This window comes from Felis catus, chromosome A1, assembly GCF_018350175.1.
Source record: "Felis catus isolate Fca126 chromosome A1, F.catus_Fca126_mat1.0, whole genome shotgun sequence".
NCBI classification, from domain to species: domain Eukaryota; kingdom Metazoa; phylum Chordata; class Mammalia; order Carnivora; family Felidae; genus Felis; species Felis catus.
Genome location: NC_058368.1, coordinates 140,208,411 through 140,224,397, shown reverse-complemented (window position 1 = coordinate 140,224,397; position 15,987 = coordinate 140,208,411). Strand labels below are relative to the sequence as shown.

At 41.9% G+C, this 15,987-nt stretch overlaps 1 protein-coding gene across 1 annotated transcript in view; it reads right to left on the bottom strand.

Moving 5' to 3' along the window:
• Positions 1-15,987, bottom strand: part of SV2C (synaptic vesicle glycoprotein 2C) — a 224,445-nt gene that overhangs the window by 154,001 nt on the left and 54,457 nt on the right. The window contains exon 2 of the mRNA XM_003981081.6: positions 11,114-11,792. Coding sequence (XP_003981130.1) covers positions 11,114-11,693 — 580 coding nt within the window. The 5' untranslated portion in view covers positions 11,694-11,792. The remainder of the gene's footprint in view (positions 1-11,113; positions 11,793-15,987) is intronic.

Sequence of the window (15,987 nt, the reverse complement as noted above, 5' to 3'; positions counted from 1 at the left end):
GTTTCTTCATATTATTATTTAAAAAATTTTTTTAATGTTTATTTATTTGTGAGAGAGGGTACACGAGCAGGGCAGGGGCAGAGAGAGGGAGACAAAGAATCCGAAGCAGGCTCCAGGCTCTGAGCTGTCAGCACAGAGCCCGATGAGGAGCTCGAACCCACAAACTGTGAGATCATGACCTGAGCTGAAGTCACATGCTCAACCGACTGAGCCACCCAGGTACCCATTTCTCATTATTTAATTCCATCCTTCTTTCCAACTTTGAACATTGCTAACCACTAACCGGCTTCCTCCTGTCCATCCATTTCCTTCCTTAACTTGACAAAGTTGGAGACGCTGACTCCACCTCAGGGTGTTATCTTCCTTACACTTCAGCTCATTACTAGTCAGGAAGCACAGTCCCTGAGGGAGGGCATCCTTGCTTTCCACACTGCTGGAACACACTGTGTTTTCATGTACCAGCTGAATCCCTAGGAGAAAGGGTGTGTGTGTGTGTGTGTGCGTGTGTGTGTGTGTGTGTGCGTGTGTGTGTGTGTGCAGCATGCAGTCGAACTATCTTTGCTATGCTGTCATGAATGAGCCTACAGAAGTATGGCAAGATATGATAATATGGTCTCAGAGTGTTGGGAGGAAAGCTCAAACATAAGGTCACAGAGGTAAACTGGATTCTTGATTCTGGAGGTAAAAGCAGTGTCCCCAAACTCCCCCCAAATATGCCCCAGTCCTTACTCTCCCCCTCCTGACAGTGGTACTACCCATGGGTAGATTTGATTTTTACTTAGTCATTGGGAAGGGTAAAGAGACTCCTGCATCCTAAAATATTACCTGGGGGCAAAAACTTGGCCTCTCACCACAGGTTCCCTCCTTTCTGGTAGGCACATTGTCGATATTAACTGGGTGTCTATGCTACCTGGCATCAGTCTCTTTGCAGAAAAGGGCACACACATTTCATTCTCACTTAGGTTCATGCAAATCCCTCTCAAGGACTAAGATATTCTTGGCAATGAATTTACTCAACACAACTCTTTCTCTTTAAACATCACGAATACCTAAATTTCAATACCAAAAGACTTCAAGAATGTAACCTATTTTGTATATTGATCTGTGGTAATTCAAATGCTGCAAAACTATTCCCAAAATGTTTGCTTCTCTGCAGAACAATAGCAATCATACTCTCTTAGAAGAAAGCCACGTCCCAGCACTTACTTGAAAGCACCTTATGAATATCCTGTATTAAGCAGACCTGTGCCCAACTTTCTCAGCTTCTTTTCCTGACTTCACAAAGGGCATACCAAATGTTAAGCAGGCCCCTTAACTTCCCCTCTAAGAGCTTGTTCCATGCTATGCCCCTGAACAGAACTCTTCTCCCAGGCACAGACCAAGGGTGCTGGGCAGATGCAAGCTATATCCTAGCAGCACTGAGGCAATCTGCCCTACAAAAGGGCCAGGTGGTGTGGCTCCATCCTGCTCTCTGTAGCTCTTCCTGGGGTGTTAGGGAAGAAGACACTCTTCCTTCCAGAGCACCCCAACTTGCTCTGATGCTGCTTGGCTGACCTGATGGTGCAGATGGATGCCAACTGCTCCTTCCATCAAGCCCCAGGCTGGCCACAGTGCAGGCTGGTAGGTCTTACGCTTGGTTGAGAACTCCCTTGTCAGTGACATAACTAACAGAGTCCTTTGTCTTAAAGCAGGGCCTTTCTTTCTTTCTTTTTTTTTAATATGGTAATTATATTGATGTCAGTTATTAAGGACAGTGGTGCCAAGATACTACCACCTTTTTGTCACTAGCCAGGTGCCTTGGTGCAGTTTACAACCTGCAAAACTGTGTATAGCAGCCCTACAAGGTCAAGTGGTTAAGGTGGATTTTCAGCAGTTTCTCAGCTGTCAGCTTCTCTGTTTCCCGGCTTTGTCTTGAGAGTGAAAAAATAAACTTAATGGCAGAAATAAACAATATTCCAATATTTAGAAATATTTGCTCGTTGCTAATAGGTATAGGAAGATTGCATTTTTAATGTAGGAAAATACACATGACAAAATTTATCATCTTTCGCATTTAGAGATAAGAGAGGTAAGAGATAAGAGAGATGTGAAAATGATTTAAAGAGCATTATATTCTATTTTTAAGCAAATTCCTTACATTAGAAATTTTTAGTTGGAAAAACTCATTGTGTCCTCATCATTTTATATTTCATTAGAGATCTCAGTTTTGAAATTGAAGGTAAGAACTATACCCAAGGACCTCTTTTACTTTTTCTGTCACAATCTTTAAAAGGCCAATAAGAAATTTCTAAGTGTAAGGTAAGAATGTCAGTTTGCAAATATGTGGGTTGGGAATACTTGCTTCAGTCATTTATCAGAATAACTCTTCAAGATGAATGTAATTAAACCATTTCCTACTCCCTGAAGCATTTTGCAGGAACCTTAGTTCCTATACAAGCTCTTGTTACGTGAGAATATTGAGAGATTAGATTTCCCATGAAAAGGGGTGATTTCATCTTCCTGGTTGGAATTCAAACCTACAAGCCCAAATTATTTGAATTTGGCTTGATACAGTTATTAGGTGATTAACATTTCAAACTGCCTTATTTAAACCAACATGCAATTAACAAAGTCTCTAAACTAACAACAGATCAGCAAGTTCTACAGTGACTTCAGGGAGAGTCCCAGATTGAATCAGAATAATGTAATGTAGTGTAATGTAATGTAATGTACTGTAATGTAATGTAATGTAATATGTACCACCACTGGAATCAGAATCCTCATCCAGAAGTGTTCTAGGATGCAGGGATTTAGGGATTCAGGATGCAAGGATCAGCCTTTAGGTTCAAAGCTATATTGTAGGAAACCCCCCAACGAGCCTCCCGGTGACAGAAAGGCAGCCCTTTACTATCACACTCTCAAAGTCTCAGAATGCTGCTTATCGGCAAGATTCTGGAATGTGGCATGGGGTTTCTGTTCACTCCTATCCTGTGAAAATGTATCACAGACTTCCTGGATGGAGGAATTGTTTCAGGCTACATAGGCCAAATCCACTAGGAAATTAGAATGAATGACCAGAGGAAATAAGACCCAAGGATATAATGGCAACAAATTATTGAGTCTTCTTTTCCAATTTGGCAATAATGAATCCAAATAAGATTTTGCTAGTGTTGGTGAACAGGATGTTCTCTAGAAGCCAGTAACTTTTTAATTCCAATTAGAATCACTGTGACAGCTGAGAGGCTAAACAGAAGCAGAGGACATACACACACACACACACACATACACACACACACAATGGAGATCAAACCTCCCTTCAAGATACCAAGGCAGATGTCAATAACAAAGGGATTGGGCAGGGTATATAGTTGCTGATCCTGAAATCTGCAGCCTACACTTTTAGGGTACAAAGCCACTCATCTTAAAATTTAGAACACATTTACAGAAGTAGAAAAAAACACTCCTAAAATTCATATGAAACCACAAAACACCCTTAATAGCCAAAGATTTCCTCAGAAAGAAGAACAAAACAGGAGGCATCACACCGCCTGATTTCAAGATATACTATGCAGCTACAGTCATCAAAACAGTATAGTACTGGCATAAAAACAGACAAATAGACCAATGGAACAGAATCAAGAGCCCAGAAGTAAACTCAAGCATAGACAGTAACTAATATTTGACAAAAGAGCCAAGAATACTCAATGGAAAAAAGTGCTTTAATAAACAGTGCTGGGATAATTGGATTGTATTTAATTACATGTAAATACATGTAAGAGAATGAAACCGGACCCATATCTTAAAGCACTCACAGAAATGAACTCAAAATGGATTAAAGACTTAATCCATTATGATCATGATACTGCAACTCTCCTGGGATTATATCTGAAGGAAATAAAAACTGCAACTCAGAAAGACACCTGCACCACCATGTTCATAGCAGCATTATTGCAATAGGCAAGACATGGAAACAACCTAAATGTCTATTGATGGGTGAATGGATAAAGAAGGTATGGTGTGTATGCACACACACACACACACACACACACACACACACACACACAGTGGAATATTTTTCAGCCATTAAAAAAACAAAACAAGGAAAGTCAACCATTTGCAACATCATGGATGGACCCTGAAGGCATTATATTCAGTGAAGTAAGTCAGATGGAGAAAGACAAACAAACACTGTATGATCCCACTTATATGCAGAACAATAACAACAACAACAAACACTCAAAAACCTAAAAAAAAATCATAGAAAAAAGAGATCAGACTTGTGGTTATCAGAGGCAGTTTTGGGGGTGGGGGGAGAGGAGGGATAAATGGAGGAAGACGGTCAAAAGGTATAAGCCTCCAGTTATAAGTAAGTACTAGTATAATCTATAACATGATGCCTATAGCTAATACTGGAGTATGATACACAGTTGACCCTTCAACAACAAAGGTTTGAACTACATGGGTCCATTTATACATGGATTTTTTAAATATAAATATAGTACAATAAGTGTATTTTTTCTTTGTTATGATTTCCTTTTTTCTAGGTTACTTTATTATAAGAATATAATATATAATGCATGTAACGTACACACTATGTGTTAATAAGACTGTTTATGTGAATCAGTAAGGCTTCCTACTGAGAACAGGCTATCAGTAGTTAAGTTTTGGGGGAGTGAAAGTTACACTGGGGTTTTCACCCGTGCAGAGGGTCACAACGCCTGTAACCCCTAAGTTACTCCTAAGAGTTCTTGTGATAAGGAAACAATTTTTTTCCTTTTTTCTCTCTTATCTTTTTATTGCATTTATGAGAAGATGGACATTAGCTGAACCTAGTATGGCAATCATTTCACAATATACATAAACCATCATGCTGTACATCTTAAAATTACACAGCGATATACACCAGTTATTTCTCAAACTGAGAAAGATATACAGAGTATACCCAGATGCCCAATGATCAAAACTTGGGATAAAGCTAAGACTGCATCATTTTGGTATCAGCTCAGATATACTGGTCTACCTGGCAGCACTGGGAACAGGTAATACACACACTGAATGAAACGACTGGTTTGACACACACTGAGCCAATTACTGTATTCTGCCTGCAATCTAGTGGCAACGAGCAGTCAACAGGAGGAAAGAAAAAGATATCTCAGAAACTTGAAGCTTGTTTTATTTTGTTTTTTAAACACGGACAGCTAAAGATAAGGAGCTAGAAATCCCAAAAGGAATATGTCTTCTTTTGGTAATACCTAAAAGAATAAGGGAGCATATGGAGAGATGCACAGAAATTAGGGATAGTTCAGGTCATATCCATCCAGCCCAGCCTTCAAGGAAACCACCATTTCTGTAAGTGGCAAATGAAGTAGCAGGGGAGAGAGAGACAGAGAGAGAACTCGGTACGTTCCAAGAAATTCTACCACCTAGGTGGAAACTACGGAAAGAACAGTTAAAAGACACGCTTAAGGTCTACTAGCGATTTTGTTTTATTTACCATTGTATCTCTAGAGTCTAAAACCATGCCAGTCACATAGTCAGTGCTCAACAAATTTTTGTTGAATGAGCATCATAGTTGTCAAGAGAAGGTATACGAATTCCAAACACTCTGACTTGATAGGCAAGTATTGAATAGTTTCCAAACTGACATGTCCAAAAATGAAAAAAAGTCAATAAAAATTCCATTCATTTGTACCAATACATTCTTGATGCTTTGATGTTCATGGTCTACCTCTGTTTTTTGCCCAACATGCCAATCAACCAGCTAATGCTATAGAGGTTCTAAAGGCAAATTAGTCTGTGCTACAATAGGGTATTACTCTGGGACACCCAGGTGGGCCTTCCAGGGTGCTGGCTACTTCCACCCAGTCCTGGTCTGGACCTGGTTCCCACGTGTTCCCAAACTAGATGTGTCAGCACACCCTGAACACATCCATCTCTCAGAAGCAGACTCCCAGGAGTGAAGCTCACCAAGACAGACGGAAAAATCAGAATGCCAATTGGTTAATTTAAATGAAACACAGAATTTCCACAAAGACTGGCATCCTCTGGCAGGTGCATTCCTGATGGGCAAGCTCTAAAGCAAGCTGAATTGGAAATCTTTAAAGGGCTTTGGAGCGTGGAATTAGAGGGAGAGGTCTTTGCTACAGGATTCATGTCTTTACAGACCCCAGGCCTCAGGCAGCCTTCCTTACAATAGTGATACATGTGGCCCCCAAACCACATCGGTTAAGATTTTTAGGTCAGGGCACCACAACCCTGACCAGCAACCAGGAGGGCACTGACAACATCTGCATCTATGACTTTCCCTCCTGTTGGTCCTCTACTACTGATGAATGCCCACTCAAAATAACACATTCTTACTTTCGATATGTCCATATCCTCAGTGAGGTCTCAAAGTGTTAATGATTGCAGGGACTGTCATCTCAAATATTTGTTGAGATTCCCTTGTGTACTAGGCACTGATGTGGGCGGTGGGGAAACAATAGTTCACAACCCTGGTCCCATGGGGCTCATGTCCCCTTTATTTTTGAGGAAAGCGTATTTCTCATTTGTGACTGTTGCCCTTATGTACTGTGTATAAATAAAGACAACAACAACAACAACCAGGGCGTATCCTCTATTAGGGCTTAGGAAAGGGAGAAAAAGATGTAATATCAATAGGTGATTACACTGTTGGAATCCATGAACAAAAAGTGAATTTTTAGATCTGCCCCCCCCCCCCCTTGAGATACCGGAGTGGTATATTTCTGCCAACAATTGAGAATACTGTATTCTCCTAGAAGTAACCCCAGTCCAGAGGCCTTTAAATGAAAATGTTGGAGAACTGGAAAGGCAGATGGGATGAGGAGCTGGGATGGGTGGCAGTCTGGCTCTCCCAACAGGCAGCGATGCATCAGGCAAGTCAGGTACACTCCCAAGTCCCCCCCTCATTTTTAATGTGACAGGGTCTGCCTAAAACACTAAGACACCAGCAGCTGGGAAATACCATGATCTCCCTTGATAATAGCAACCAATCCTTATTCGCAGTCTCCCTTACAGGGCCCTGGGCCAAGCCCCACACACAAAAGCTACTGCACAAATAGTGCTTTATCAAACACAGAACCTATTGTAACACCAGAGGGGCAGCTGAAGTCGCAGAAAAGATGTATAAAAATTTCTGTCGGGATGCCTGGGTGGCTCAGTCGGTTAAGCGTCCGACTTCGGCTCAGGTCATGATCTCACAGTTTGTGGGTTTGAACCCTGCATGGGGCTCTGTGCTGAAAGCTCAGAGCCTGGAGCCAGCTTGGGATTCTGTGTCTCTCTCAGCCCCTCCCCCACTTGTGCTCTGTCTCTCTCTCAAAACGAAACAAAACAAGACAAACCTTAAAAAAAAAATCGTGTTGTTCTTTAGCTATTAAACCCTTTATTCACGAGCTTTGCTCGCTGTTTTCGTCTTAATGGTCTTTTGCACTGCCGGTAACTTCTTAAATGCCAGAACTGAGAGACTGTTTGGAATCCTTCCTGCAGGACCCTGCAGCCACCAGGGCGCCTGCATGGCTCAGTCGGTTAAGTGTCCGACTCTTGCTTTTGGCTCAGGTCTTGATCTCACAGAGATCATGGAGTCCCACGTCGTGCTCTGCTGCGCTCACAGCACCAGGCCTGCTTGGGATTCTCTTTCTCCTTCTCTGCCCCTCCCCTGCCCTTGTGCGCGTGTGCGCTCTCTCTCCATCTCTCAAAACTAAAAAAAAAAAAAGACTGCAGCACGTGAGGGTGACAGATCCCTCCCTTTTCCCAGCGACATCCAGGCCTCCCCACTCTCCTGGTTGCTCCTCTTCCGCCATCCTCCTCATCAGCAGCCCCATAATAGAGCTTTCTGCGGGAAACCACTGTCCCCCTGGTTGAGGTCACCGGCAGTGCCATCTTAAATGAGATTGCTCACAAACCAACTGTGCTTCAGTCCAAAAGGACAGTGGCTCACTGGACTCCTGGGACACTCCCCAGGATCTCAAAGGGAGAAGTCTAAAACAAACTCTTCATCCTTCTGCCTCAGGTTCAAACCTGTACTCCGCATTACTTTATTTGATGAATCACCTTCTTTTCATCAACTGTCCACTTGTTCCGCCATCTGAATTCATCGAGGACCAATCCTTGCTGACCCTCCCTCTGGAACAGCTCTCACATCCTGGCTTTTTCCCCCACTGTCTCGGTCAGGTCGCGACACCTTACGTGGTCTCTCAGCCTCAAGTCTATTTTTGCTTCTCTTCCAGCTGTTGATATTTGTTTCTTCGTGCTAGCAACATGCAGACATTTGTGATTTCTCCATACTAGACTATAACTTCCTTGGATACAGAAACCTCGTCCTTATTTGTCCTATTATCCCCAGTGGTAACACTATGCTTTGCACATAATAAATGCTCAATAATAGACTTTGGCAATGGAGCATGGATTATCTTAAATAAGACTGCACCTTATTCCCCCAAAGAACAGCTCGTTAGATAATTAAATATTTACTCTTTTTCCCAGCCCAATTAACAATGTTATATATACACACAGGCCATACACATAGACACCTGCACACACAGTCACTATCTTTAAGTCAACCTTCTAGCAAACATCAAGAGAGGCTCTATCTCCCAAATAAATGAGACATAAATTGGTTCATATTTTTTGTTCCTGGTCTTCCTTGAGAGAATGACACAATTCTTAGTGCCAAATGAGAAATTACTTTGCAAATCTATATCCCTCAAATACCACCAAACATGGGTCATGCGTCTTTCTCGCATTTTGATCCCATTGCTGTGACTTAGTGTGGTAATTATATTACAAAGCTATTATTCGATGGAATGAAAATGGCAAAACAATTTAAATGCTTGTCTAAAAAAAACTCCATTAGAATGCAATTATAAGTGAAATTACAGTGGCAAAATAATTGAAATGCAAGTCTGGAAGGTACAGTTATGAAACCATTAAAATGCTTCTGTAGGGGACTCACAATGTTGAGTGAAACCATACGCTCTTGGGGACACAGTTTTAATTCACTAAAGCAGTCACACTTATGGAAAGAGGAAAATATCACTGCTCCAATTGTTCCACAGCATTATCTGAACTTCTGAATGTCACCTAGGGGTGTGTAACATCAGCAGGGTTTAAAGGTGTATGGAATAAACTGATAAGAGAACCAGGTGTCATACTGTGTTTCCATTCAGCACCAAGAAGATAAAGGCAAGCTTAGTTTAGAGTTTTCTGAAATGTTTCCACTATAAAAGCTAGGATTATAATGTGAAATGCTTCTTATCCTAAAATGAAGCTTGCAATTATTAAATATGTGTGCAGTTGTATTCCTAAGTATCTATCTCCTTAAAATGTTCTGCTGATGCACTCCTTTTGCAACATCTTGATAAATATTTTGATTCCCAGCCTTATAGTAGATATAGCTGCTCACCAAAAGAAAAAAAACGCACACACACAAAGGCAAAATACAGTGCTGGATACATACGAGGTACACTGAAATGATCAATTTGACAAACGACTAAGGACCCTCCTCAAAATTACGTTCTGTATTTTGATGGCTGAACACAGAGATGAGTCTACCAGTAAAAAGAGGCAAAATACGTCCCACCCCCACCCTCTCTCCCTCACAGTCCGCTTCCAAGGATCTATCTCTTTCAGCTAAGTCAATAAAAAAATAGATGCTAGGACGGGGTCATATAAAGAAACAAGTGTTAAAGGCATGAGATGTAAATCTTTTTCTCATGATTTTCTCTCTTTCACTGTCACAGAGCAGGTTAGAAAATGGCATTTAATCGCATTTTTTTCCACACAGAAAACTTCACAGCATCAATGATTATAACATTACTCAACAAAATTACTCAGTTTCCACAAAAAGACTTGCAGACTTTTGTTTATCAAACTTTAGTTTTAAAAAGTCCCTTGAAAATATAGATGCCAAGTACTCTTACTCTCACAGACTCTGAGACACATATAGATTTCATATGCACATAAACATGTTGTCTGGGGTATGCTTAGCAAAAGGGGTTTGAAAGTCCTCCTACCTTAATCTACTGAATGCTTGACGTGGACTTAAATTGTTGGGGCTATGTGGCTGTGTGCATGTTTCTTGGCCTTCTTATTTTCCCTTCCACAAGGGAGGGTTCCTTTGAACCTCAAGGTCATGGTAACTTCTGCTATCTAGATATTTGATAGAGAAGTCGTATTATTTTCACACATATAATTTAGATATTAATATGATTTGAAATAGATTAAAAAAAATTTTTTTAGTTCATTTATTTATTTTGAGAGAGAGAGCGTGCACGTGAGTGAGCACAAGCAGGGGAGGGACAGAGACAGGAGGGACAGAGAGAATCCCAAGCAGGCTCCACACTATCAGTGCAGAGCCTTATGTGGGGCTTGAACTCACGAACTGTGAGATTATGACCTGAGCTGAGATCAAGAGTCGGACGCTTAACTGACTGAGCCACCCAGTTGCCCGATTTGAAATAGATTTTTAAAGCATATGAGGAAGTTCTTCCAGTTTAGGCACAAAGGTACAAGCTTTGAAAAAGAAAAAGTCATCTAGAGAAAATTCTATGAATAAAACTAACTGAAAAAATAAACAAGCAAACATACACATAGATTAAAGGGGAAAAAAAAATCAGCGGGGTCCCAAAAGTATTTAAATCATAGTATTATACATAAAATTTGAAATTCAGAATTTTAAATCACATTTGTCAGAGTTATGTAGAATTTACCTCTATATTTAGAAAAGTACCAAATATGTTTTCATATAGTAAGTAGTCTTATTAACTTCCAAGGACATATCTTTAGAAGTTAATAAAGGAGAAACCAATAAAACATTTATAATAATATAAAACATACTGCTCTTAATTTGAAATGCATAAACATATAAGTTGGATTGATGGATGAATAGATGATAGAGAAAATACGGTAAATGCTAACTATAGGATCTAGGTAGTGGATATATACAAGCATCATTGTACAATGTTTTTGATTCTTTTGCATGTTCAAAGCTGTTCCTAATAAAGTAGTGGTGAGGGGAGAAGCAGTGCTCTGGATGAAAAGTAAGTATTCTATTTGTTAACGGTGCTCTGCAAATAAGCCAGTTTCAGAATCTGTGTCACAGGCATGATGCACTCACCTAGCCATCCGGATCCTGAATTTGGAATGCACAGGTCCGTCTCAGCGCTGGGCAACACGAAGCCAACAACAAACACCTCCACACCATCCGCCATAAGGGCCATGCCCAGCACAAAGAAAAGGGCCCACTGGAAACGGCCGTGACCACACTCTTGGATTATCAGCTCATACTGCTGGGCTAGTTCTTCCTCATCAGCTTTCCTCTCTGACTCCAGCTCCTGGCGGTCCTTGTGCACATCGCCCTTAGGCTGCCCCACTGACACAATGCTGTCCTTCCCTTGGTTCATACTGGGGATGCCCTGATACTCCCCTTCATAGATTTCATCATCTTCATCGTGGCCCTCGGTAGCCTCACTGGAGCCTTCATCATCATTGGCCTCCCCATTATAGGTCTCTCCAGGTGGGTAATAGTCATCATCCTCTTCTTCATCTTGGAACCGACTATAGGACCGCTGGGTGTATTCATCCTGGGCCCGGTCCACTGCCTGGTTCACCTTCTTTACAGTTTGTTTCTTCACCTCCCGGGCAATGTCCTTGGCGCCCTTCATCAGTGAAGTCCTATCCTTGTAACAGTCTTCCATCTTATCTCAACTGATGGCAAATGCGAAGATGGGAAGTTTTCAGACTCTGATCAGTGGGTCAGCCCTGACGGCATCATCCACTTTGGCTTCAAAACAGAACTGCAAAAGAAGAAAAGCCACACAAGATACTTAGTATTCCTTTCTTGTCTTTTTCACCATCTATCCCTTGGTCTCTGGTCTCTTTTCACTGTCCCCCTCAGACTAAGACACAGAATTAGCTTTGCATGGAATGCACAGGAATTACCTGAGGATAAAACAGGACATCTGGAACCTCGAAAAGTACATGCAACACATTTGGATTGAGAAAAATAGTATCGCTCACAGACATACACACACTGCAAAGTCAAAACCAGAATATGAGAAGAATCCTGTCTGAACTTATTTCCTAGTATTAAAAAAAAAGCAGGCAAGCAGCCCCATATACAATGCTATTGAGTCATATATATATTTGTAAAACGCATTTCCCTCTCTTTTCATTGTACTTCCTTCCAATAAATAATCAAGACTCACGCAGTGCCCCCAAACTGCAATTGAGTATTTGCCCTAGTATAACGGTCATGTCGGTAGGAAATGGGTAGAGTTCATCAAATGATTTCACAGATGCCTTTGATAAACAATGAATTAGAACAATAGGCTTGTCTAGTTGGGGTCTGTCCTTTCAGAAGTCACCCCCAGGCCAGCAGTGACAGGTAAGCCACATGCAATGTCCCGTCACAACCCCACCTTATAAGTACTCCAGGCTTTGTCTCTATGTCCTTCATCTCTGGACACACACACACCCCTCATCCTACTGTTATTCCAGTTGACTGCTGTCCTGGATACCTGTCATGGGTCTCCCATGGCCCACTGTTTGGTTTTCTATATCACTGAGACAAAAGGCTTGGCTTACATTTGGGCTGAACCCATGGTAATAGATGGTTCACTTGTCCACTGAGCTGTCTCCTCTGGTGGCCCACAGTTGTACATAGAGGATATAATGGTGAGAAAGTCATTCCCCCTATCATTAAATCCCCAAGCCCTACTCTGTGGCAGTGTTGCAAAGCATGAGTTATGCAATACTAATTTCTACCTCCTCTTTGTACCTAGTGTAAGATAGTTGGTGAATGGCTTACAAACATACACTTAAACTGCTCATTCAGACATCACAAACAAACGCAGTAATAAAGACAAAAAGATGTTTGTTTATAAATGGACTGTGCATCATTACCACCGAATAACTGTAAATGCCCGCGAGGCAAACAGAAGCCTGGTTCTGCACAGCCCTGTGTTTTGGAAGACAGTAAAATGAAATTAAAATAAACATATGATTATTTTAAACAAATGTCGTAATGGAGGGTTTTTCTGTTTATTCTCCTTTTTCTTTCTCTCTTTCTGTTTTATTTATTTTTTTCTTTTGGAGGGCTGACAGTAAGGGGAAGCAAGAGATGGGAGGATCCATGAAGAGAGTAAGAAAAGATGGGAAGGCAGCTGGAAGAGGTTGAGGCTGGAGGCTCAGAGACTCAAGAAGGAGGCAGGAAAGAAGAGAGATGGAGAAGGCAATGTTGGGGACAGAGAGATACTTCCTACTTTCAAAATTAAAAGTAAAGGGGCACCTGGGTGGCTCAGTCAGCTAAGCGGCTGACTTTGGCTCAGGCCATGATCTCACAGTTCACGAGCTCGAGCCCCGTGTCCGGCTCTGTGCTGACGGCTCAGAGCCTGGAGCCTGCTTCAGATTCTGTGTTTCCCTGTCTCTCTGACCCTCCCCCACTCATACTCTCTCACTCTCTCTCTCTCTCAAAAATGAACATTAAAATTTTTTTAAAAAATTAAAAGCAAAATTAAGACAGTTTACCCAGTAAATAAAGCCAACTGCTCTACTATCCATAGACTGATGATCATATCAGACACTGCACACGAGCTGCTTCCCTGCATGACCAGTACAGGCACCGGACACACTGGTACGTGAGGAACAATGTGCTGAGGGGGAAGCAGAGCCTGGGCCATGGCAGTACCACCATGGGAGTAGCCATGCTTCTTAGTAACCGAGAGCTTCTACAATGGCTCTTTTAAAGAAATGCTACATAAGCTGACCGGATTTGGCGTTTCTGCTTTTGTTCCAAGCCACAAATGTTCTTACCACATGCTTTAAGGACCCCCCAAAAGGTCTTTGTGTGGGGGCCACCCACCTCTAGAAGAGGAAACACACATGGGGTCTTGAATGGCATGGTTATGACTGCAAAGTCGACAATTCTAACCCTCTATGTAATCTAATCATATGCACAATGAGGAAAAAAAAAAGAAAAACTTTGCAATCAAACATTATAGGTTTGAAAAAAAATGCTGCATGTAAAAGTCTTAGTTTTCATTCTGGGGCAAATAAAGGAATGCATATATATAAGGGCTCCTTTTTGACTCAAGGTTCCTCACTCAAGGCTCCAGTTGATTTTCAGATTCTTGACAGAAGAGACTGGGTCTTGTGGTTTGCAGTCTCACTAAAACAAAGATTTTTCAGCGTTTTCGCACATGTAAGGGAAGGCACGAATACTTACTCAAAAATATGTTTAAAATCAGATGTCTGTAGATGTTGCCATTGGGGGACACTGGGTGAAAGGCATAGGGGGTCTGTATTATCTCTAACAACATATGAATCAACAAAGATCCCACCATAAAATGTCAAACAAGAGAACAAGTCTGTACCGCCTTTATGGAGCAATCTTCATATTGCTGGCAGGCAGGTTATTCAGGGGCAGAGTGGCCTGTGGCCATTCCTCTCTCTGGTAAATGGAAAATGCAAAAAGCCTGGCTCACTGCAGACTCCACCAGGAAAATGGCATATTGGTACCTGTACTGGAAGGTTCTCAAGGTGTGGCCCGCACACCAGTTATGGCCTATGAGGAGGTCCACGGGCAGCTGCATATTGCATCATCGATGTCTGCAAATGATACGGCTCTGTTTAGGGTGAATCACTGAGTCAGACCACATAATATGCTCCAGACATCGTTTTAATAAAAACTGATTTGATTTAGAGCATACTCTATGCCAGGCATTATGCTAAGAACTTTATATATGTTCTTTTATTCTTTTATTTAATCCTTATTTCAATCCTCCAAAATAGATCTTGCAGTCTCCATTTTACAGGTGAGAAGATTAAGGATGAGATTACATAAGTAGCCCAAGATCACAAAGCTTGTCAGAAGAGACGCTGGGACTCCAGCCCAGATGAACCTGACCCCAGAGGCTTGCCCCTCACCCCCTATCTGATTCACCCAGTGCTCTTGCTGAGGTCTTAGTCAATGCAGTAGCATTCTTCCTGGTCGTTCTGATAACTTGTTTTCCCTACACAAAACTTATTTTATGTCTCTTGGCTAAATCATCCTTTGGGTTCTGAACCAAGGAGAATTATTGTGATATCTGCATCAGTGATGGGCTTTATGTAGATAATTCCCAAATACAGTCTTGTTTGTTCAGATAAACCATCCCAACATGGTGGCTGTACTTCAAAAGATAACACAGCAGTCATGCTAAATAAGACGCCAGGGGCCAGAAGGGCAGGAAAGAAGGCAAAGCAACGAACCTCCAACCACCTCCAGTGACGTGCAGCTGCCAGTACTCTTTAATTCAAGTCAGCGTGCTTCTCCACGAAGTAAGCGTAATAATAACTGCCGTACAGTGTTGTGAGGATTAATAAGCTGACATCTACACCATGCCCAGGAGAAAAGTTGACGTACATTAAGTGATTTTAATTCAGGTTCCCCAGAAACAGAACCTGTGATAAGGAATCAGGTGCGAATCATTTATTAAGAGGACGACTGAGGGAGGACTGTGGCTTTAGGCAGTATCCTGGGGAGCAAGCCACAGTCTCCCCCCAGAATTATTCCCACTCAAGGCAAAGGTGCTGGCCTTTCACGCTCCCACTCCCATCTGTTGTTGGCCAAGGGCCACCTGGGGTGAGGATGGACTAGAGGCACTTCCAGCTTTCTGTACCAAAAGGCAAGGCAGTTCCAGAGACCCATGCACAGTCCCCTGACAAGGTGCAGGTGTGGCTGGTGGAAGCAAAGAATGGAGCCAGAGGAGGAGAGCGGAGAAAATGAAGGGGATCCAAGAGTATCTGGGCAGAGCACTAACAGTATCTCCTATAATAAGTTTTTAATAGCTACGTGTTTAGATGCCCTGCTTATCACGCTAAGGGGTAGGACCCACAGCTGATTAACAACTGTATTTATTTTTTTTTATTTTTTTTAATGTTTATTTATTTTTGAGACAGAGAGAGACAGAGCATGAACAGGGGAGGGTCAGAGAGAGAGGGAGACACAGA